The sequence below is a fragment of the Saccharomycopsis crataegensis genome, assembly GCF_037102585.1.
Source record: "Saccharomycopsis crataegensis DNA, jcf7180000000072, whole genome shotgun sequence".
Taxonomy (NCBI): Eukaryota; Fungi; Ascomycota; class Saccharomycetes; order Ascoideales; family Saccharomycopsidaceae; genus Saccharomycopsis; species Saccharomycopsis crataegensis.
The window spans coordinates 1,961,556-1,985,087 of record NW_027043819.1 but is presented as its reverse complement, the minus strand read 5'-3'; the positions used below and the strand labels follow the sequence as shown (position 1 = coordinate 1,985,087).

The 23,532-nt window shown below is 36.2% G+C and overlaps 12 protein-coding genes across 12 annotated transcripts; 7 read left to right on the top strand and 5 right to left on the bottom strand. All coding sequences in view use genetic code 12, as the record gives it.

The window, feature by feature from the left end:
* Positions 1–358: 358 nt before the first annotated feature.
* Positions 359–835, top strand: MRPS8 (mitochondrial 37S ribosomal protein uS8m MRPS8; the record flags this gene model as incomplete). Its single annotated transcript, XM_064994315.1, has 1 exon — positions 359–835. One exon carries the CDS (start codon positions 359–361, stop codon positions 833–835), a length of 477 nt encoding a protein of 158 aa, XP_064850387.1.
* Positions 836–1,116: 281 nt separating this feature from the next.
* On the bottom strand, positions 1,117–2,299 carry BUG1 (Bug1p; the record flags this gene model as incomplete). The annotated part of the gene is made up of 2 exons (XM_064994314.1): positions 1,117–2,136; positions 2,210–2,299. 2 exons carry the CDS (start codon positions 2,297–2,299, stop codon positions 1,117–1,119), a joined length of 1,110 nt encoding a protein of 369 aa, XP_064850386.1.
* A 274-nt stretch (positions 2,300–2,573) lies between these two features.
* DASC09_007100 (uncharacterized protein) lies at positions 2,574–2,835 on the top strand (the record flags this gene model as incomplete). Its single annotated transcript, XM_064994313.1, has 2 exons — positions 2,574–2,712; positions 2,795–2,835. 2 exons carry the CDS (start codon positions 2,574–2,576, stop codon positions 2,833–2,835), a joined length of 180 nt encoding a protein of 59 aa, XP_064850385.1.
* A 284-nt stretch (positions 2,836–3,119) lies between these two features.
* SNU23 (U4/U6-U5 snRNP complex subunit SNU23) lies at positions 3,120–3,773 on the bottom strand (the record flags this gene model as incomplete). The annotated part of the gene is made up of 1 exon (XM_064994312.1): positions 3,120–3,773. The coding sequence occupies one exon, from the start codon at positions 3,771–3,773 to the stop codon at positions 3,120–3,122; it is 654 nt and encodes a 217-aa protein (XP_064850384.1).
* A 245-nt stretch (positions 3,774–4,018) lies between these two features.
* TIF34 (translation initiation factor eIF3 subunit i) lies at positions 4,019–5,139 on the top strand (the record flags this gene model as incomplete). The annotated part of the gene is made up of 2 exons (XM_064994311.1): positions 4,019–4,035; positions 4,143–5,139. 2 exons carry the CDS (start codon positions 4,019–4,021, stop codon positions 5,137–5,139), a joined length of 1,014 nt encoding a protein of 337 aa, XP_064850383.1.
* A 359-nt stretch (positions 5,140–5,498) lies between these two features.
* Positions 5,499–6,287, bottom strand: AIM36 (Aim36p; the record flags this gene model as incomplete). Its single annotated transcript, XM_064994310.1, has 1 exon — positions 5,499–6,287. One exon carries the CDS (start codon positions 6,285–6,287, stop codon positions 5,499–5,501), a length of 789 nt encoding a protein of 262 aa, XP_064850382.1.
* A 2,384-nt stretch (positions 6,288–8,671) lies between these two features.
* Positions 8,672–11,590, top strand: DASC09_007060 (uncharacterized protein; the record flags this gene model as incomplete). The annotated part of the gene is made up of 1 exon (XM_064994309.1): positions 8,672–11,590. One exon carries the CDS (start codon positions 8,672–8,674, stop codon positions 11,588–11,590), a length of 2,919 nt encoding a protein of 972 aa, XP_064850381.1.
* Positions 11,591–12,633: 1,043 nt separating this feature from the next.
* SIP5 (Sip5p) lies at positions 12,634–13,953 on the top strand (the record flags this gene model as incomplete). Its single annotated transcript, XM_064994308.1, has 1 exon — positions 12,634–13,953. The coding sequence occupies one exon, from the start codon at positions 12,634–12,636 to the stop codon at positions 13,951–13,953; it is 1,320 nt and encodes a 439-aa protein (XP_064850380.1).
* A 1,477-nt stretch (positions 13,954–15,430) lies between these two features.
* RPP1A (ribosomal protein P1 RPP1A) lies at positions 15,431–15,754 on the top strand (the record flags this gene model as incomplete). Its single annotated transcript, XM_064994307.1, has 1 exon — positions 15,431–15,754. One exon carries the CDS (start codon positions 15,431–15,433, stop codon positions 15,752–15,754), a length of 324 nt encoding a protein of 107 aa, XP_064850379.1.
* A 573-nt stretch (positions 15,755–16,327) lies between these two features.
* Positions 16,328–17,314, bottom strand: DASC09_007030 (40S ribosomal protein S16; the record flags this gene model as incomplete). Its single annotated transcript, XM_064994306.1, has 2 exons — positions 16,328–16,735; positions 17,294–17,314. 2 exons carry the CDS (start codon positions 17,312–17,314, stop codon positions 16,328–16,330), a joined length of 429 nt encoding a protein of 142 aa, XP_064850378.1.
* Positions 17,315–18,901: 1,587 nt separating this feature from the next.
* Positions 18,902–20,122, top strand: DASC09_007020 (60S ribosomal protein L13; the record flags this gene model as incomplete). Its single annotated transcript, XM_064994305.1, has 2 exons — positions 18,902–18,905; positions 19,521–20,122. 2 exons carry the CDS (start codon positions 18,902–18,904, stop codon positions 20,120–20,122), a joined length of 606 nt encoding a protein of 201 aa, XP_064850377.1.
* A 752-nt stretch (positions 20,123–20,874) lies between these two features.
* DASC09_007010 (uncharacterized protein) lies at positions 20,875–22,779 on the bottom strand (the record flags this gene model as incomplete). The annotated part of the gene is made up of 1 exon (XM_064994304.1): positions 20,875–22,779. One exon carries the CDS (start codon positions 22,777–22,779, stop codon positions 20,875–20,877), a length of 1,905 nt encoding a protein of 634 aa, XP_064850376.1.
* Positions 22,780–23,532: the final 753 nt, after the last annotated feature.

Below are 23,532 nucleotides of genomic sequence, written 5' to 3'. Positions count from 1 at the left end.
ATAAGCATATCATTTTGTGTACTTCATTTTCCACGATATTTCATAAAAAAAATTATTAGTTGTTTTTTGTTTTGTTTTAGTATGTTCTTTTGTAAATGATTCCGCTCATTTTCTATAGGGGTGTATGTTGGTGGTGCGTTTAGTAATTTGCGGGTATCCGATTTTTCTTGATTGAAAAATTAAGAAAAATATTTTCATAGAAAATCAATCAAATGCAGAGGACGATTCTAACAAGTTGGAGAGATAATATTCTTGAGGGGGACCTGTGTCGTTATTTTGTAATTTAGGTGTGTGGTTTGTTTTTCAATTAGGAAATTTCATACTCTCTTTGAGCTTACCAACAATATTATAACTAAAGATGTCTCTCGTGAACTTGGCAAATGTTTGTGCGCATTTGAAGAATTGCACCATGGTCAAACATGGTGTTGCCAAAATCCCTCTTAGCAGATTACATTTGAATCTTTCATTTCATCTTTATAAACAGGGGTTCATTTCTGCCATTCAGAAAGGTTCGGATATATCACCAGATGATCCAAATTCCCCAGTTGATATAACGCCAGACAACATATCAAGCAGAAAGTTATGGTTGAGTTTAAAATACAGAGACAATCAACCAGTTTTAAGTCATATATCGTTAGTCTCCAAACCAAATTTGAAAATTAAATTGAGTCCTACTGAAATTAAAGCTTTGGCTTCCGGTCTTTATGTCAGAAAGATCAAGCCTCTTCAGCCAGCTGAAACCATATTGGTGAAAGCAGATGACAATGAAATTCTTGACTTGCAACAGGTAGCAGCAAAGAATTTAGGTGGTATGCCACTTTGCAGATTCAGATAAACGATAAGATTATTACGTTGAATAAAATTAAAGAAGGTGGTTGTCTTTTTGTTGTTTTGCAAATGCATTTTCTATTTTTGTGTTTGTGACACAAGAGTTGGGATTTCAGTATAGTGGAATCACTTGTATATATATATCAAATTGCGGAGACATGCTCGTATTTACATCTACTAAAGTACGCTTGTAATAAACGAAGTTATTCACAGGAATATCATCTTACGCATTAAATTAGTAAGAAAGACATTTGTAGATTTATACAGAAATGAGATAAAAAATTCCCATTATATTTCGACCACTGGTCCAGATCCAATAGATCTCCACATTCTCATATCTAATGTCCAATCTTTGGCTTTCTCCATTATCTGAGCTTTGATCTCTTCATAAGAGTAGGTAGGTTTTTGGTAATGTGGCTGGTACTGGTTTTGTTGTGCTTGGAAAGAAGATGGTTGTTGTTGTTGTTGTTGTTGTTGAGGCATTTGATACTGTGGAGTATAAGTTCCAAAGATAGACCCTCTTTTTTGTTGGGTTTGAGGAGGTCCAGGAGATAACGAAACTTCTCTTTCTGACCCTTCATCGGAATGGCCATCGACTCCCTTTGTTGAAAGTTTAATATTCAATTCGTCGACAGTATCTTTTAAAGTTTCAATTTCATCTAACAAATCCATTTTTTCAAATTTCAAGTTAGAATTTTCCTTTTTGTATTTTGTAAGCTGTTCATCAGATTCTTTCAATTTTTTCCGTAATTCTTCAATCAAAGCATCTTTATTGAAACTGTCGTCAGTGGCTGGTGTTTGATTTGGGGCAGTCGGCACAACATTTGATTTTGGAGGATCAGCATTGGCATCCAAATTATTGAATACATCTTCTAATTCTTCATTAGCATTTTCAGATGTGAACAATTCATCCATTCTACTATCACCTTTGGGTTTCTCTGCAATATCATCTATTTTTTCTTGTGTTTCCTTTAGCTTCTCTTTTTTTTTTTTTTCTTCTTCTTCTTTTTCTTCTTTTTCTTTTTCTTTTTCTTTTTCTTCTTCTTCTTCTTCTGTTTCTTTAAAGGTCTCTTTTTCTGTTTCCTTTTCTTTTTCTGTTTCCTTATCTTCTTCTTTTTCTCCCTTACTTATTTCCTTTTCAGCTTCCTTATCTGTTTCTAGAGGCTCTTCAAGCTGAGCTTTCATATCATCGATCTTATCATCGTCTCCTTCGTCATCCTCTTTAGTTTCTTCTGAGTCCTTTTGCTCTTCTTTTTCCTTCTTCTTCTTGCCAGATTTCTTCTTCTTCTGCTTCTTCAATTTTTCAAACTATATTCCCCATGTTAACATCATGATTTCAACATCAAATGAAGGGTGCATACATACTAAATGTCAAACATACTTTTTTTCTAGCAGCCTCAAGTTTTTCTTCTTTAGACAATTCTTCTGGGTCTTTGGAAACCTCTGGTGTGGTAGCTTTTTCTTCTGACATTGTTAACTCTAACTTTCTCTTTGAGTTTGGATCAAATAGGCAGAGATTGACTTCGCCAGCAACAGCCTCTGATTATTTTGTTTTTGTTTTATTTTCCCGACAATCGATCTCACCAGGGGTGCCTGACCATCCTCAGATCACGGGGGGTAATAATACCATCGAAATTATTTTACCACCATCAAGTGGACAAACGCGATTCTGATTTTCATTTTGCTTCATATCCTATTGAGTTTGTATATATATATATATAGTTTTTCTGACAGTACAGAACATAATGGCCAGAGGTAACCAGAGAGACAAGTCCAGAGAAAAGAACTTGAAAAAGCAAGCACAACAAAAGAAGAAGCAATCCGGTGACCCAAAGAAGAGATTAGAAGCAGATGCTGAGAAATTAAGAGCCAAACAAGCTGCTGGTGAGTAATTGATTGGAAGATTGTTCTTTGAAGAGTATTGTTTATTGGCTTTTGTAACCTCATATACTAACTAATTCCACAGCTGATGCCAGAAAAGCTGAAGCGGCTACGGCTGCTAAGTAATAAGTCCACTTGATTTGGACCTGCCGTTTTAAGATCTTTTCTGATCGTTAAAGCAAAATGAATGAATGAATTACGAGCCTTGCTTATTTTTATATTTTACTTTTTATTGCCCTTGTATTTCTTTTTAAAAAAGGGGGAATCAATCACATTTCTCTTCTCGCTACTATACATTTTAACTTTCCTTTAATTACACATTATAACTCACCAAATTTGAACCAAGAAAAAAATGAAAGAAATTCACTTTCCTGTTATTAAATATGTCTTCCGATGGCATTCCACGTAGATCATTTTTTTGAAGTTCCAAAACTGGAAAACCCCATGGCCTCCATCATTTCATTGTTGGTTGCAGAAACGGAATTGCTTTTCTCCTCATTTATTTTCGTTTCATACTTACGAGTCTTTTTTTCTTTCTTCTTTTGTCGCTTTCTTTCAGCTTCATGATCTTCGAATATTTTCCTATTTTCAATCCTTCTCTTTAAATTGAATACTTCCAAATCATTCTCATTCTCCTTCTGTCGCAATTTTGCGTCGTGTACCGATTTTAGCTTCTTCCTTATGTCTTCTAATGTAATGTTCTTGTTCAAATTTCTGGTTTTGAATTCTGAATTCTCTAAATGTTTTGGAGAATTGATATGATTTAAAAAACTCAAATTATCCTTGAAGGTCAAGTTACAAATCTCACAATAAAACCCCGAGCTTTTCCCTTTGTGTATCGACACAGACGCCGACTGATCTACTAGCTGGACCTTATTGATGTTAGCGTCAAAATCAATATTTACCTTCCGCTGGGTGATATCTTTCTTGGAGGTCTCATCGGGTCTAACAGGTCGGCTTTTCTTCTGTTGTGCTAGTTTTGCATAGGCATCGCGGTTCCATGTTCTTCGTCCGTAAGAGTTTACCGAGCTCAAACTTTCCTCCTTTTCTTCTTTGCCACTCATGTTCTATTTGCCAGGAAAAATATTGCTTGCCACCTTTAGTAAGATAATTAAGAACCTCTAACTTTAGGCACATCGCGACTCCGCTCTGCTTCTTTCTTTCTTTTCTTTCCTTCTGTTTCCCGACACGTGACCAAAGCTGGCGATTTCATGAAAATCAAATTTTCCAGTGCACTATGAAAAAAAAAAAAAATTCTTCATGATGAGAAATACCTTGATTCAAGTCCAATAGTTTCAAGCCAGACACAATGAGACCAATATTATTGTACGTATAGTGAAAGATCCTATCTTAGCTTGTTAGACAGCAGGCTACTCTGCTCCAAGCAAGATCTGTGCTGATGGAATGTATGATACTAACACCTCTTACTAAAGAAAAGGTCACGAAAGATCTTTAACTCAGGTTAAATTCAATAAAGAAGGGGATTTGATTCTCTCAGTAGGTAAGGATACCGTTGCTTCCATCTGGTATTCTTTCAACGGTGAAAGATTGGGAACTTTGAAGGGCCACAGTGGTACCATCTGGACTATTGATGTTTCGGAAGACAGCAAATTGGCAATTACCGGGTCTGCTGATTTCAGTGCCAAATTATGGAACGTTGAAACTGGTGAATGTTTGTTCACTTGGTCATTAGAAACACCTGTCAGAAGAGTGGAATTCAACCCTTACAAAGATGAGATCCTCATGGCCATCGATGCCGTCATGGGTTTCAATGGTAGAATACTTGTATTCAAATTGAACAAGGATAACTTGAGCGAACAGTCGACCGAACCAATCTTAGACATACCTACCAGAAAGGACTTTGTCAAGGCTATGATTGTGGGTTACTCTTATGGTGGTAAATATATTGTTGCTGGTCACCAAGATGGTGTTATATCAAAATATGATGCTGAAAACGGGAAATTCATGGCATCGGAGAAAATCCACGAAAAACAAATTACCGATATCCAATTTTCAGAAGACAGAACATACTTTATAACATCTTCTAAGGATAAGACTGCTTGTTTGGTTGATACTGATAGTTTTAAGGTTTTGAAGACTTACGAAACTGATGCACCAATGAATTCTGCCACTATCACACCTGTCAAAGACTTTGTTGTTCTTGGAGGTGGTCAAGAAGCCAGAGATGTCACCACAACCAGTGCAAAGCAAGGTAAATTTGAAGCCAGATTTTTCCACAAGGTTTTCCAAGATGAAATCGGTAGAGTTGCTGGCCATTTCGGTCCTCTCAATTATGTTGCCATGCATCCAAATGGTTCTGGGTATGCTTCTGGTGGGGAAGATGGTTTTATTAGATTGCACTATTTTGAAAAGCACTATTTTGATTTCAAGTATGATGTTGAACTCACTGCCAATTCTTCTTTAGCTTAAGCGTGATATATAATGTAATTATATGGCGTTGAAGGAGAATCTACTACAATTTTTTTTTCTATTTTTGTATCTTTGCTTTCCATAATTCACACGTAACTCTGGTTGAAATTGTTCTGTCTTTTTATCGTTGTAGGCTCAAAAAGTATCAGAGTTTTCGTGGCGTGTCATCTTGTGATCACACACTTACTTGGTGTATCCTAAATTCTCTTTGACATGATTTGGTAGCTGTATTATTAATATAACACTACAATATTTACCAAAGTCAGGATTATTCTTTGGTATATACATAATCCTTTCTCTAATACAATCATTATGCAATGAACGTTCATATTTATCGTATTTACATGCAAAACCTCCATCTATTTGGCGACAAGGCCATTCAATTGATCCAATGAAGAAATTCTCTTCACCTTTTGAACAGTATTGTAGTAGGAGACAACATCGTCTTTTGAGCTGTCATCATCAAAGGTGATTAGATTTTTAACGGTAACAATCTTGTCTTCAAACTTGATAGACTCGCTAATTGATCCAGGGAATCCGATCACTACAAAGTTTTTGGTTCCTGAAGTTTCTTTCAATTCTTGCAATTTGGTACCAATCATTGAGCTATAGGTACCAACTGGAACCTTAGTATCATAGAGCTCACATTCGATCAATAATGGACCATATCTAGATTCTTTATCTTTCTTTTCTTCCTGAATCAAATCATCAAGTTTGATCGCCTTCACGTCGGCACCTAGTTTAGTCAATTCTTCTTCTGATGTTTGTGCTTCTGTTGCCCTTGGTAAGAGAAAAACGTTTACCCTTTCATTATCAGCAATGGCTTTCTGCTTTCTTTTCAACCCATCCTGGACTAGCTGATCATATTCTTCTTCGGAGAATTTGTTCTTAGGACGGTTTTTGTCAACCCCATCAATTGCCAATAGCAAGGCACCATAACTAACCACCCCAATCATTATCAAATAACGGAATTTTGGGCCCCTTTCGCCAGAGCTTGAAGTTTTTTGCACACGCGGTTTAGTTGAGTAGTTGTGTTGGCAAGTAAGTTTGGCAAATGATGGCCGTGATTTTGCCGCGACCACAGGTCTAGAAAAACTTCTAGAGATACTAGATATAATAGCTTTTGATGGCTTAAATACAGAGAGCATCTTTTACCAGAATATTATATACATGTATGGAATATTGGTGGTGTCAAATTAGAAATCGGTAATTGTATTTTCTTTTTTTTTTGATGATATTTTTTTCGCTTTTTTGGTGGGAGAATTTTCCTGCAGTCTTTCAACATGATTGAGAGCTTCTCTTGTTCCTTTTTCTCTTTTTTTTTTCACATTATTTTTGTAGCTCTGATCACGAATTGACTGAGGGGTGTGAATATTTCATCGAAGAGGTTTCCATTTATCATATTTTTGGAATCTCCGGTAGTTAATACTTTGTTACAATGTTTCAGTAATAATTGGGTATTTTCATCTTCAACAGAAAAGGATATGGACTTCTTTTGCAACGTTTGATTAATGGGATTCTTTTGGAAGTCTTTTTGGTTTGTTTTTTTGTTTTTTTATTTAGCTAGTTCTTGAAAAAAATATTTTAGACTCATTTAATAGATTACAAAATTGTAATATTATTGATTTCTTTGCTTTTCCTCCTTCTTTTCTTTTTTTTTCCCCTATTCACGAAGATGAGAATGTAGATTGACAATATCATAGCAGGGTGATCATTTAGTTTAGAGATTCCATTCTTTCACGCAAAGAATAAGCTGCCTAAAAAACTGTTGTCAGATTTACTTCAAAGAATTTAGGACTGGAGATATTTTTGTGAATGAATGATCTCAATTTTTAATTTCCTTTTGAAGATTCTGGAATAGAATTCTGTTAGTCACCATATTGCTAATAAATAAAAGCAATATTATAAACATATCTTATTGGTATTCCTCTTTATCTCAATCATCTACTATTACTATTACTATCACCATATATTCATTTATGTTATTATTGTAATGTGAGAATTGTGCTTACAGAAATCATGGTTATGTCAATTGCGTGGTTATTTTCAAAACCAATATGCAAGCTATTTTCGAGAGCCCCAAATACTGATAGATGTAAATTATATTATGTGTCAACTGGGAGGCTTCTATCATATCAGCTATTAATTAAATGATAATGGTTTCAATGACTTTTACTATTTTTAATAAAATTGATCAATAAAATTTTTTTATTACTGCTGCTACACCATCTGATGGGACGAATAACTAATAACAATAATCAGTAGTTCAAAGTAGAAGTTACAGTTACAGCCACAGAATGAAGAAAGAAGTCACATTACGGGAGTTATCTAGTAAACCCTCCAATATATTTAACGATTGATCAAATAGTATCGATATAGTCACTATCCACGGCAGATAGTGGTGAATGGCTGTATGAACGGAGGGTTTTTGGGTTAGGACGTAAGACACAACGCACTAAAACTAATGAAGGGCGGGTTTCTTCCCATACCAGAACCTAATTTTACCCAATCTGGACGCTAAAAAAAGACAAAATGGTTCATCCACACATACCCACTCCAAAATGAAAAAAAAAATCAAGACGAACAAACAAACAAACAAAAAGGTGTCACCCCGCTGACAATAAGCGAGTGTATAGGCCAAGCATCCAGAGGAGCATCCTCAGAATACAGCAAAAAACCTCATATTATTATATTCTATACACAATAGAAACAGTCAACATTGCACAAGTAGCAATAATCACGTGTACCAGACAATGCAGTCTGCCGGCAGTCGCGTCTAGTCGCGTCGCTATAAGGGGTGATGCACCCGCAATGTTTTAGCGTCGAGGCACCGGCGCTTCCTAATTCGGACAGGGTGTTGGCAATAATGGATGGTGTGTGGTCAAAATTTGTGAAAAACAGGATCCTATCGAATTTTTTGTTCTTTGATTGTTTCCTCAACACACCCATTCCTTCAACATTAATTATCGTCTCTCATTTACCAAAGACCCTTCCTATCACATATATTACACTGCTTCCAGTAATCCCGTCATCCTTCACTTCAAATATATACATACACATATACTATATGTATTGCAAAATAAGGGATAACTTTTGAAGACAAAGAGGACAGGAAGAAACCACCAATTCACGATCATCCAGAAAATACAACATCACCAACAAAAAGATAGGCCTCCATTGGCAGTCATTATCCATAAGGAGCCCTAATCCTATTCAAATTCATTCGTTTTTTATTTTTGTTTATTGAATAATTAGTTGAATCCTTTGCCAGTATAACAAGGAATACCGTCAATAAAACTAGATGTCTAGCAAGCGAAAATAACAAAACAAAAAAACAGTTCATTCGTTATTATTTTGTCAATCATTTATTTTCATGAGCAATCTCGCTTAAAATTAGTATAAGTTTCACATTCGTTATTCACAAGGATCCATTCGTTTACTCCTTCACATCTTTACTAAGCCACTCACTTTTTACCTTACCCAAACATAAAACCACTAAATTTCAACTTATCAACTCGAATTCCAACAAAAAATGTCGTTTGAATCTCCAAAAAAGTTGGGAAAATCCACTGATTTTCAGGACTCTGAAGAAGACTCTTCGTCCATCACTGGTAAGACCCCAATAAAAGACAAATTCAGATCAATGATATTGAAGGCATCTCACAGAACCAGCACAGCTTCTTTCGGCTCTTTCAATTCAAAGACTAAAAGTTTTGAAGTCCTTGCAGGAAGAGATAATCCTCAAACTTCACATTTAACCGTCCAAACAAATAATCTTGACAATAGTCCTGACAGTGAGAAAAAAAGAGAATCGAGTTCCACTTTCTCTGAAACCAGCACAGAATTCAATAGTACCTCCCCACTACCGCCGAATTCAGTAATGGAGGCAGATGACGACTATGAATATTACCGTTACTATTATAATTACCATCAACTGCAGCATCCAGGGGCGTCTTCTCATTTAATAGAAAACTTTGACACCAGTGGATCTTCAAATGAAGAACATATCAGTGGAACATTTGCTACTACCCCAACTACAAAAATTGGTAGTCCGCAATTCAGCAGAAGAAATATTAAAGATGAAGTAATGTCAAAAGGAACCCCTAGATCAAGTATAGGATTAAGTCCTGCTTTAGGAGTGGAATCGAAATTGGATATTATTAGTATTTCAACAGAGGGATCTGATAATCAGAAAAAAACCAACAAACATATTCTCAGTGACGATGAAGAAATAGAGAGGCAAAAAAATGAAGACGAAAGAGGCGATGATATTTTCCCATTATCTTCAGATATCCGTAATTTGCCACAATCATCGACTTCAAATAGAAGAATATCACATCCTCCATCTGCCATCAGTGTCAATACCTTTACCACTAATGAAAGTTTCCATTCTGCATTGACCGACTTAAACAGCGAGCAAAAAGAAGGTGTTAACAGCCGACAGCTATCAATGTCGAGCACAGAAATTGGAGCAGAAGAATCACAATCAGCGCTACTGTCAAATTCCTTGACAGCCCCAGTAATAGCCAACGAGAGGCCACGGTTTTCGGTGAATAGCGGCAACACTTTGAACAATATGTATTCATTATATCTCAATGAACCTGAGAGTGTGAGGAATTCAGGCGCCCCAGCACCAACTCCAAACCCAGACGACAGTAGAAGAGGCTCAAGTATTTATGAGGGCAGTGATCATAGGGAAAGTACCATTGGCTCATCTTCAAACAGAAATACCGCGACTCCTAGTTTATTGGACGCCATGACTTCGGAAATCAACAATAATCCTCTACCAAAACTTGACAACTTTGGATCAACATCTACTCTTCTGGTCAGAGATAAACTGACAAGTTTGCCACATAGAAGAACTGTTTCACATTCTACAGTGTCGATAAATTCAGATGATGCAAAGGCTGCTGCTGCATATGCATCTGGTGCAAGACCTCGTCATTCAAGTAGTTCTACACATTCCAGATCCAGAAGCATTTCAAGCGCATTTTCTTCGTCTGAAGACATCAGTAGAAAAAGAGAATCGAGGGCTTCTGAAAATGCTATTGGAAATATTTCTGATCACAATGGTTCTCAAGGTTTCTATTTCGAAAGTGAAGAACCAGTTATCGGTAACATTGGTACTAGTTTCACTTCTCAAACATCGTCACAACCAAAAAGGTTTTCTAATATGTACAGTAAAGCTCAAACAAAATTCCCATTATTATCATCACCATTGAGTATGGGAATAAGCACACCAACCAGCAAGAAGAGAGATACCGCAACAACCACAAATACTTACAGTTCCTACTATGGCAGCAACTACAGATCATCATACCAAACTAATATCACTTCACCAACAGATACATTTATGACTGGCAAGAATCAACTGCAACAGCACACCAGAATTCAAAGTATTGATGACCCACATAGGTTTGATTCTTATGATAAAAGATTACAAGAGTTAGAAAGCGATCTTAACGTTAGAGAAGTTGACGAGGATCTTGAGGATGAGGAAGATGAAAATGAAAATGCTAGGAAAATTATATCAAGTGGTAGCGGCAATAATCTTGATAACGTCAATGATGACTCGATCTTTGTCCCTCCTTATTTGAATAATACTGCCCATACACAATCAAGTAGCTTCTCTTCCCTTAGAAAAGGTCAGGAGAGTTTTAAGTCATCTAAATCAAATAATCTCACTTCTGCTGCCTTGGCCGCTGCTACCTCTGCTGCTGCAACTGATGCTGCTATTATGGCCAACCAATCTGCTATTAGCACAAATATACCAAATCTCCTAACAGATGACAAGAAAATATTTGTTAAGCCAGTATCTTATCAGCAATACCAAAACTACCGGAAAGAACCAACTATCAGATCAACTTCAAACAGCGGATATCCTAAACCAAGCAGCGGGATTCATCATGATAGTTATGGCACCCCTGATACACATAATAAATACCAATCTGGTCCAATTGTTCCTCCAACCACTCCATTCTCTCCTCTCTCCATCCAAAATAATAAATATATCAAATCCATCAATGATGAATCAATTGACCAAATTAAGTCATTCCGTGATTCTACATACTCCATGAACCGTGGCAGCAAATTCAAATCCAATTCCAAAAGCAATTTGAGATCATTCAATTTGAAACCGTCACTTGGAGCTACTAACGAAAATGCAACAATGGTGTCCGAAGGGTTGAGCTTTGACTATGGTAGCGAGAAATATGGCTCACCTGGTCACAGTTCTGGATTAACTGTTTGCTCCCCAAATACCGCCATCTTGTTATTATTCATAGCCATTTTTGTACCACCACTATATCTAGTGATGTGCTTTGGTTTCTTGGATCCATCCGTTGGGTACATTCAAAGAAAATATAAATTAATTGCTGCCGGTATGTCGATGTTCATCACTATTTTGAGTATTGTCGGTATCTGTGTTGGTCTTGGTGTGGGTCTTGCTTGATGATAATGTTCCTAATTTTTTTATTTTGATTTTCTTCATTTGTCTTTTACTCCTGTTAGTCATTCTTCTTATCTTTAACGTTTTTTCTTTTTCTTTTTTCTTTTCTGTGCATTCTTACTTTTTGAGACTCTATTTTATTCATTCTTCCGCTTATTTATTATTCTTGGAGAGCATTTTCTTCTCTATGCTTGGGTTTATGTTCTCTAACTAGTCCATTATTTTCTTTTTCAGGGTTTTAAGAGTAATCGTGAAACCCCTACCTATATTTCAGCTTTCTTATTTTTTTTTCTAGTTCTTTCAGTCAGTTTAGATTTTTGTCATTGCTCTTTTAGAAATAGATCTTTCAGTTTTTATCGATAATTAAGGTGTAAGTTCTAATATATTACCTCATGAGAATGTTAGTCGCTCGTTCCGGCGCTGTATCATGTGACCTCTTCCCGGCATTGCTCATCGAAGTTCTCTTTTGATATTTTGATGTGCTTCTGCAAAACCTGGGCCCGCACCACGTCAAATCATTAAAACCCCTCAGTTTCCAAAACCAACCCACCAGTCAAAGATTGTCAGGATATTTTTGGTTTTATCCTGAAAAAAGAAAAAGAAAAAAAAATTAAACTTGAGATCTTGTTTTGCCGTTTTTTATCCTGAAGGAACGCAAAGGTTTGATAGCGAAGGTGTATGTATTTTTTTCTCTCTGTATAACTGAAGTGTCAATCATAACAGGGAAGCAACTACCATTTTCAAGTATTGATTGATCATTTTTGGTGGTTCCAAGACTTTGTTTATATAGAATACTTGGTATAGACCAAAGTTTCAATTTAAGGAACAAAGATATCAGCATTTAAGGGAGTCACAAGACGTGAACTAGGCAGACACTATAGACACTCGGTCATTGCTGCTCCCCCTGGATTAACAAATCGCTGACTTCGAGCATTTTACTAACCCAAGATTTTTCCAGCCCCATTTATTTGTTATTTTGTTTTGTTTGCTTGTTTTTTTTTTCTCTTCACTTTTCTCATAGTTGATATTTCCTGGCCGTGTATAATATGGGTAACGTTCCGACTAAAGAAGATAGAGGCTCCATTGGCAGTTATGATGACGCGGCGAGAAGAGGTGGACCGGTGGTCAATTCGTTAACTGTGAGAGAAATCCTCAATCCATCGGCGACTTACAGGAAGAAGAAGTATTACAAGGATAAAGAAGGATTGAAAGAGCAAGTGACAAAAGATTTAATCGTGTCTCATGAGGAAAACGTTGATGGTGGGTTTTTGGCACCGTATGGGGTTTACACTCATAACCAAGACTATGCGACGGCTATTGTAAGGGGGTTAATCTCTGAAAGACGGATTTCTCCATTTTACTTGCCGTTGCAAGATCTTGATGATGATTGGACTGATGAACAGTTGATTAAGGAATTGGATGACCTTGCATTGCATGCCCCAATATCCGGGGAAATTGAGGAAACCACAATTCTCGATCCGAATTCGAAACACTATCAAAAGCATTTACAAGCCCAGCTTTTTGAGAAAGCGTTGCTCCAAAAGAGAATTGCTTTACAAACGGAAGCACAAGCAAGATATGATAGAGAAAAGAAGCTTGCTTATGGTAACGGGTTTAGAAAAGAAAACATTCCTTCAAGGGACTTGTTGCTAAGATTATACAAAGACGCCACAGAATGCCCAATCTGTTTTTTGTTCTATCCTAATAATTTCAACTATACTCGCTGTTGTGTTCAGCCAATATGCTCTGAATGTTTTGTTCAAATTAAGAGATTGGATCCTCATCCTCCTCACGATGAAGAAGAAGAAAGGAACCAAAATTCAGGTGAACTTGTGGTTCCAAAAGACTTGATATCTGAACCAGCAATATGTCCTTTCTGTGCCATGCCTAATTTTGGAATCACTTACACCCCACCTCAAGATATCAAGACTGGGATAAATGGCATTCCTCCTTGTGATTACAAGCGCTCTACTACTAAGCCCTCGATTAACACTCCAGGAAAGGATATTGGCAATGACGATTCTGCAGTTGTGGAGACTAATGATACCCTTGAAGTACCTGTCAAGAAAGGAGCTCGTCGTCATTCATTACCATCAGAACATCAAAGCGTTATATCGACGGATTTCATAAGACCAGATTGGGAAAGAAAATTAAATAGTGCGAGAATGAAATTGGCCAGAAGAAGTGCTGCGGCTACTGCTATTCATGCCTCTTCTTTATTAATGGATGAAACCGGAAATGGTCAAGTTAGAAGTTCAAGGGCAGACTCTAGTGCCGATCTTGAGCAGAAGATGATCGAGCAAGCTCTTAGACTTTCGCTATTAGAAGAAGAAGAAAGAAAGTCCAAACAAAACATCAAGAGCTAGACACTGTTGACGATGAGTTTTCTGTTTATTTGTTTGTTTTTATGTGCTTTAGGTTGGTTACTTTCAGTATGCTCTTGCCGAAAATTGAAGAATTAAAATTATTATTTTTATTATCTTTGTCTTTGTCAGTACCATCAATATCATTATTATCATACTTATTAGTTTTATCCATACTATCATTACTAGTTTGAACACAGGCTTTCTTATTATTATTTTCGTTGTTACTCTTATCACTACTCTTACTCTTACTACTATTATTGTTCCTCTTTATTATTCCTCTTTACTGTCACTACAATTACTATTATTATTACTATTACTATTATTATTACTATCACTATCACTATCACTATCACTATAACTATAACTATTACTATTACTATCACCATTATTATTACCATTTCAAGGGAGTTTGACTTTTATCACTTTTATCCAGGAGCTTTTTTTTTTTTGCTATTTTTATGATGATTTATATTTTCAGGCGTCCGTTATGATCGAATCTGATCTCACTTAGAGATGAAACATTTTTTGTTTAAGGATCATTTAATAAGCTTAAAATGTGATGTTTTGTAGAATGCTAAATATGAAGAGGAATTGCGATCCCCACAGATACTTGAAAGAGATGTTTGCATTAGGTCGGCATGCATGAGGTCGTTCACCAACACTAACTTATCAGGTCCATGATGCTGATTGCTAATTCTTAGAGAGGTATTTTATCGGAATATAACAGCTTCTTTATGATATTCATCCTCTTTTTATTTGTTTATTTTTTTTTCATTTTTAAGATTAATTATGATTAGATCTTGGATGAAGAATTACCCAATATATATTCAAATGCTTGTTTAGAATGCTCAACACATTATGCCATTGGATTCTGATACCTAACATCATTATGATAGTATTACGAAAAAGATAACATTCATATTATATTTCCACAAAGAACCATATTTGTCAAACTTCTTTAGAAAGCCTGTTAACATGAATAAACAATGTCCTGTATGCACCATCTACCTCCCAATTTGTTAAATAGTTACAAGAAGTCAAATACAATCAAATACAGTCAAAAAAAAAAAAACCATGTCTGAAGATTTTGAAAACTATTTTTCGGACTCTTCTTCCAATTCTTCGGTATATTTATCACGTAAAGCTTACAAAAACCCAACGCCCTAATACTGTTTGTTGCTGGCATTATTCACGATATTCGTGCTTTATCAATTTGATCCTTATCCACGATATACATCAAAACCATTTTGACATAGAATATCGTTGTCACATATACTAGCCCTAAGTACGAGCACGTGACTCCTGGTGGTGGTTTTCGAAATTATTTTTTTTCTCTCCCTCACGGAAAATTGGGAATTTTTTTTCAAAAATGAGACTGCGATATAACCAAACCGTACCACAATAGCTGATCTAAGAATAGTCTGTTATTAACACTTAAAAGTGATTATATCTAGTTCAGAAACTATCAAATTACATAATGTCTCAAGTCGAATCTGCCTTGTCCTACGCCGCCCTCATCTTGGCTGACGGTGAAGTTGAAATCACCCCAGAAAACTTGTACACTTTGGTCTCCAAGGCTAACATCAGTGTTGACAAGATCTGGGCCGACATTTACTCCAAGGCTTTGCAAGGTCAAAACATCAAGGAATTGTTGACCCAAATGAGCGTTGGTGCTGCCCCAGCTGGTGCTGCTGGTGCCGGTGCTGCTGCTGCTGGTGCCGCTGAAGAAGCTGCCGCTGAAGAATCTGAAGAAGAAGCTGAAGAATCCGATGATGACATGGGTTTCGGTTTGTTTGACTAAACAGTTTGAATCAATTTAATTTGAATAAAACAAAAAAATATAAAAGCAAATCTTTCAGAAAACTTCTATTAGTGGAGCAAATAATTTTGCAAGCATGTAATAATAGCGAATAGATACAAACATGGACGATGCGTTATTATCTTATCTTGGTAATATTGTTCTTTCATTGTATTTGTTTGATTGTATAATTGTAATTTTATGTTGTTCCTTCAACGTTTCAGAAAAGTGTTAACATGTAGTTGGTAGGTACAGTATAACAATACTGTGATGACCAGCATAGTCCTCTCGATATGGAAAAGGAAATTGGACTCCTAATCCAAGTCATCGATTCTTGATTGAATTGGGTATCTGCTTTCCAGTTGTAAAACTATATCTTGTAAACCTCATACAATACTTACTGCACAGCACATTGGCCAGCATCAGCAGCTTTATCTGTATTTGAAAATTGCTACAAAACTACAATGAATTTAAAACATCATTAGCTTTATTTATATTTGAAAATTAATACAAATAAAAGAGGAAGTTATAGTATGACAAAGATGGGGTTGGAAAAATATGAAACACAAAAGCTCTTTAACGGTAAGATTTTTGGAATCTGGCACGGGCACCACGACCACCGAACTTCTTTGGTTCCATTCTTCTGGAGTCAGCAATCAACAAGGTTCTGTCGTAAGCAGTGAAAGCCTTCTTCAATTCGTTCTTAGATTGTTCATCAACGTATTTTTGGTGGTAAGCAACCAAACCCTTAGCAATGGCTTGTCTGATAGCGTAAACTTGGGAGACATGACCACCACCAGTGACACGGACTCTAATGTCAACGTTGGCGAATTTGTCCAAACCAACAATCAACAATGGTTCGTAAACCTTGAAACGCAAGATTTCTGGTTCAACAAGGGTGATTGGGGCACCGTTAACCTTGATGAGACCCTTACCGGCCTTGACGTGGGCAACGGCAGTAGCACTCTTCTTTTTACCAAAAGTCTAAAATAAAAAGTTAGTAAAAATATATACATCAGCACATGCTCAAGAATCAAGATGATAAAATGGGAAGTTCGAGGTGTCTAATTGAATATTCATTAACGTTGAAAAGAATGTCGAACAACTTCGATTAATATCGCCCATATCCATTATATTGGCATTGTTGAAATGATTTCGAGCTGATCTATAGTAATCCATGGTATTTGGTTGCAAATTAATTGAGTTGGTTGAATTGATGACATTTTTGCTTCATAATACAAGTCTAATTGATGAAAACATTTTCTGAATATTATATTTGAGATCTTGATTCTATTATTATGAGAATACACCTTTATTTCATGCTCTTGATGATTGATCTTTAACTTTGATTATGGATAATCTCTATTTATCTTGTTGATTTTGATATTATGTTGATTTGGCCCTTTCAGAAATATTACAATACACGATTCAATTCTTTTTCCATAGAAGTCACAACCCACTAATATTCTTTTAAACAAACACCTTGCAAAACGATCCTATTTCATTATCTCAATTCCGTTATTAATCCCATCTTTAACATACTTGAACACTAGGAGTAGACATTCTTATTAGTTGTATTGGTTCTATGTCTTCTATGACCGGGCCTTCGTCAGTAGCGTTTCAATTTTTCTTGATAATTTTTCAGACTGAGCTCCCTCACACAGAATCGATGTTTGGATGGATTTTAGTCACGTGAATCATTATCACGTTGTTAAGGTGTGATATAAGTGTGATGGATATCTAGCAGTCACTGATTTTTTTCCCACTCAATAAAAAAAAAACATTTAGGGCTGCGTGTGTAGCCCTAAATCAAAGGTAATTGTTACTGACAGTCTACATACCACATCACTCACGTCTTAATATAGCTTGATCCACCATCTCGAGTTTTCGATCTCACACTAATAGAATGGGATCCATTAGGGATAAAAGCATGTAGAACAATTAATAACCACAGGAAGGTTTTCTTTAAATTACTTGTAACTGATTAATCACAAGACAGCAATATAAGAGGAAACTCACAGTAGTTTCTCATGTCGTCTATGTTCTTTTACATAAGCTGAGTCTCCAAAACTATTAAATTGGAGAAAAGAGGACGGATATGTGTCAAGTAGCAGTGCTACAAACCGCATAGACAACCGGGTGTTGTGGTGTGAGGATGTTTTTCAGCCGTAGTCCTCCAAATGCTATTGTAAATATGATCGACAACATGCAAAAAATGTCTAGTGTTTGGCTATGCTATGACATAGAAATTAATGACCTTCCTAAGTTGCATACTGGCGTTAATAGCATCAGTAAACTCTAGCTTATTTCTCCTACCCAGTTATCAACACATAGTTGGCATTATGTAACTTATGCATGCTCCAAGATTTATTGTAGTGCACCGGAGGTGTTGGGACGCGCGCTAGCCATTTCAGTAGAACTACCTTGTAATGCTCCACCGGCAACAACAGACAAGCAGCATTAGCTATACTATTCATCACAGTCTGTAATAACTTTTTGGTTAGTCAAGTAGCCATATAGTCAGTTTATCACTTTGTCTATAATTTACGAGCCTGGTCTAGCCTACAGGACTAAAAAATCTTAAAGAATAGTATCTTCTTTGGAAGACAGGCAGAAGTATTTTCATATATGAGGGCATGCACTTCACTAGCCATGAGCAATCCTTGGGTTGGAAAATAGCAAATTACTCTTTTGTAGTTATCCCAACAACATTATTATGTAGATCTCTTCATGAAGCTAAACCAATACACCACTACAGTGGTACGTGCTGGGTAGTTGTTTTATTCCTACTTTATAATTCCAAAATAGAATGCAGAGGAAAATTCGCAAAGCTTTTCGATATTCTCAAAGAATTAGCAATAGATATCAATCCTTTGTGGATTGATCGTTTGACCGCTGTACCGATAGCTAGATTTCATCTCATGGCGCTTATTGCAGTGATCTGTTGTATTAGGGCGCATATAATCACTTTCTGTACATGTGCAACTCACGGGACTCTGTATGTGACTGTGCAATATGCATCTTTTATTTTTTTTCGCCCTGCTCCAGGCTGCTCTCGAATCGAGGGAGAAAAAAAAACTAAAAATTTCAAAATTTTCTTGATTGGCCCTGGCTCAAGGTGATAGAACACAACCAAGTGTAACAGGAAAAATGGGTATGTAAATAACAGGGAGATATTGAAGAGGATATATCGTTATTGATAGTAGAATGATTTGGAATTTGCACCGTTATTTGAATTGGAAAAGTTTGGTGAATGTTGATGATAATTTGAGGAGTAATATTGAAATATGGTCAGAGTTCATAAAAGTGGAATACTAGAAAGGAAGAAAAAGCACAAGATATGACTTGATCAATAGAGAAATGTATATTGGAATGACAATAGATGGAAGTGGACATCCTTTTTAATGGAGAATGGATAGGTGATGTTGAAATTCTATAATTGATCAACTTACAATCATCAAAATGCAAATGAAAGTAATGAGGGGAAGAGTGTTTTGGAATGTGGAAAGCATCTGGTTATTCAGTGGCTTCCGTGTTATATTTAACTTTAATGTCCATCGGCCACTCATTTTGATGTTGAGTTTCTTTAATGTTTTGAAGTGAAAAATACTGAGATGATTTTTTGGAAATGAAATTCACACTGTCTAAGCTTAAAGTAATATTGATTCTCAACTGGTTTGGAACTTCCAATCATGGCTATAATTTACCAAAGATATATCTGCAGTTGCCTTCGCAAATATTATTACTGTATACTAACAATTATTCTTAGCTATCTCTAAGAACTTACCACTTTTAAAAAACCACTTCAGAAAGCACTGGCAAGAAAGAGTCAAGGTTCACTTTGACCAAGCCGGTAAGAAGACTTCCAGAAGATTGGCAAGAGCTAAGAAGGCTGCTGCTTCTGCTCCAACCCCAATTGACTTGTTGAGACCTATTGTCAGAGCTCCAACTATCAGATACAACAGAAAGGTTAGAGCTGGTAGAGGTTTCACTTTGGCTGAAATCAAGGCTGTCGGTTTGACCCCAGCTAAGGCTAGATCCGTCGGTATCGCCGTTGACCACAGAAGACAAAACAGATCTGAAGAAGGTTTCCAATTGAACGTTAACAGATTGAAGGAATACCAATCTAAATTGATTGTCTTCCCAACCAAGGGTAAGAAGCCATCTGCTGAACAAGTTTCCGCCGCCGCTGTTTTCCCAATTGTTGCTGCTTCCACTGAAGTTGAAACCAAGGCTATCTCCGAAGAAGCTAAGTCTTTCGAAGCTTACAAGACCTTGCGTTTGGCCAGATCTGACAAGAAGTACGCTGGTATCAGAGAAAAGCGTGCTAGAGAAAAGGCTGAAGCTGAAGCTGACAAGAAGAAGAAATAAACAGATTGAATCTATACTTTATTGTTTAATATATCATTTGTTTAACTTTTATCATTTTCTTTTTCTCCCTCATCTTTGTCTAATATAATGTTAAAACAACGACTTCCCTTATAAAACTTTACAATAGTGTAGAAAATCCTAAATGTAAGGCTGGTTATTTTTCCTTTTGAGGTAGTGGTAACTGGCACTGTATCTCTCTAAGTTCGCTATGAGGGATAAATTGAGAATAACATTTAATGCTGAGATCTATTTTATCTTCTGAAGGTTGAAACAGGGCCTTGGACCTTGGACGTTCGTTATTTTTCCAATAGCAAATCCCACACATTTTGATTGTCACTTTTTTTTTTGCTTCGGTACCGAGTTGCAGAGTTTTTCATGATGTGGAATATCTTCAACGCGGATGTTATTTAGGATTAAATATTATTTCATTTGACTACGCATTAGAAAAGTGTTACTATTTTACCTGCGCACCTGATCTCTACAACTCGCTAAATGTATATTATTATAGATTCAAGTTCCGGTTCACATCAGAAAATGCAGATTATAGCATTGCCAAAAATGTAAACTTTATATTTTGCATACATGGCCATATCGAAGATGAATGAATCTCTAATACATCATAAATTAAAAAACAAAATCAGAAATATAAACTAACAAATGAGTAAAATGAAAAAAGAAAAAACAATTAATCAAGAAAAGATAAACATGAGTGCTTTTGATCATAACAAACTAAATACAAACTTAACATAACTTTAATAAGTTGGATCCTCGTCAATAGTGTCATTAGAGTTCAAGTTACTCGACTCAGTATCACTATTCTCCTGATTTAACTTATATTCAAGGCTGGCTTTCCCTTTAACGGACATCGGGAAACCAGGTGATGGTGCCGAATAATTCATAGCCGGTGGTCTGTTCAAAAGGTGATCAATACCAGGCAACTTTGTGGCAGGATTTCTATTACTCAATGGTGGCAAGTTAGTAGTAAGATCGTTCATCGGTAATTTCCGATTCATTTTTTCAGAGGATCCAAAACCATCGTACGAGTTCTTAGTTGGCACCCCGGATTCATTATTTAGCTTCCTTGACTTTTGACTTCTTTCATATGAGGTTGAAGCCAATAGAGCTTGGGATGCTAACATGTTCAATGTATCGAAAGCCCTCATATTGTTAGTATTCTTGACTTTTGAACCTGCGTTAGCTGATGATGATGAAGGCGATGATGGGCCATTCGAAGATTGTAATGGATTAGGCAAAAGTCTGTTAAGAATTTCACCGCTATTGGATGAAGCAGATGACGTTGTGCCTGTTGGACTATGTGTGATAATAGTATGATCTGGAGATATTGTTGTGTCGTCGCCATTCTGCTGTGTTTGTAGTTTATTGCTGCTATTGGCAATGTTATTATTCTTAGAGTATTGTTGTTGTGCTTCTTTTTGCTTGGAGAGGTCAAACTGGTGTTGATAATCGTATGGATGGACAATCTTGAACCTAGGCGGTGAAGGTTTCTGAGATCTTTTTAAAGCTCTGATTTCCCCATCCTTCTCTCTAATAAGCTCTTTGGCAGTAGTGTATTTAACTTTGTATTTTAGAGCCCTTTTTGATAATTCGCGGTTTTTGTCCACCAACGTCTCTAAGTTTTCAAGACAGTTCTTAGTCATTTTCTTCAACCTACCATATTTCTGATTGTGAATCTTCAGATCTTCACCTATTGTAGTATTGCTACTATCCAAGGAATAATCAACTTTCAATCGTTCCAATTCCTTTTTCATTAGTTTATTTTCCACTTCAATTTTGCACGTCAAGTCTTGGCTATTTTGAGCTAGCAACTTGGATTCTAACTTTTGATAGTTCGAACTGTTTTTTACCTTCACTAACGCGTCCGTGAGCAATTTAATCAATACTTTATCCTGACCTGCATATTCTGGTTCTTCATCAATGAGATCTAATTCATTCAACAAGTTTTCATTTTCTGCGTAAAATGTTTTATTGCTAGAAAGCTGGTCATCTTCTCCCAATCTTTTTTTGCTGACATTGATTAACTTGTCTATTTTATCCATGAATATATCTTTCTCAATAAAAGATTGGTTAACGGTACTCGCAACTAATGTTGTAGCATTACCAGCAGATATGGTATTGTAGGTATGTAAGTCAGCAGTAAATTGTCCTTCGACTTGTGTTGATTCACCTTCATGTACCAACACATCGTTCTTGAAGTTATTAACCAAAGGCGTAGAAGTTATTGGTGATTTTTCAGTGACCTGGGTGAAATCTAGCTGGATGGTTGAATCAGATGTTTTATTATTGGTGTGGCTCAAATGACCGCGGTTGACTCTTGGAGTCCTCAAAAGCAATGGGTTTCTGGTATTGAACTTCGATGGTGATTTTGGTGGGGGGAATAGTGGAGTGCTATCAGTGTTAGGGCGTTTATTATCATTACTGGTGTTGTTGCTTTTACCAGGTCCTATAAATAATTTGGTTGATTTCAACTTTGTAAAACTTTCAACAGCAGCAGTATGAGTAGTAGTCATAGTAGTAGTAGTAGTAGTAGTAGTAGTAGTAGTAGCACTAGCAGTAACGGCAGTATCTTGGCCCTTCTGCTTGCTGCTGTTATTCAAACTATTCTGGTTTGATTGAGTAAGTGGTTTCAAGGCCGCCATACTGAGTGTTCTATTTTATAGCTATTAAACAGGATTATCAAAAACACAAACAAGCGCGTTAAAAAAGACAAACAATACTCCAGAACAATAAAAAGCAAAAGCAAAACAATAACCTTTCGAGTGGTAGAGTATAATAATTTAACGACTGTTGCTCTGATATCTTTCAATAAAAGTTGAAGCAAAGTATTTTCGCGAATTAACAATCGTGTACTATTAATTAATTTAAATAAAAATATAAAAAAATTCAACACAAACTATTTTTCTTTTTAACGCGTGTGCGCGTTGCGTATATTTCTTCCGTCTCACTGGTGTAGACAGCTACAAATAAATGGGCAAATCATTTGCACTTGAAAGTCGCGTACCTGGAGACTTCCGGGGCGATACTTTGTTGAAAATGGCAGGTAAATATCTCTATGTATAACATAATGGTAACTAGTAAAATCCTGGACTTATCCATGACCGTATGTTGTTTATCTTGTTGTGGTCGTATTTTCATCCTACGGAACAAACTTGTAATTTTGTACCAATAGGTATCTCAATATAAAAAGATTAGTTAAAAGCCCAAGCGAGTCAAAAAAATCATATATTTGATGGTGTGATGTATTCTAAATCATTGGCTAGATTATTTGCGTCGAGGAAGGTAGCTCAAGATGAAATAGAGCTATTTTACATTCCATGAGTCAGACTCGAATGCGCACAGTCATCATTAGTCTGAAACTTCAGTATCAAATCCTTATGAAGGGAAGGAATCAC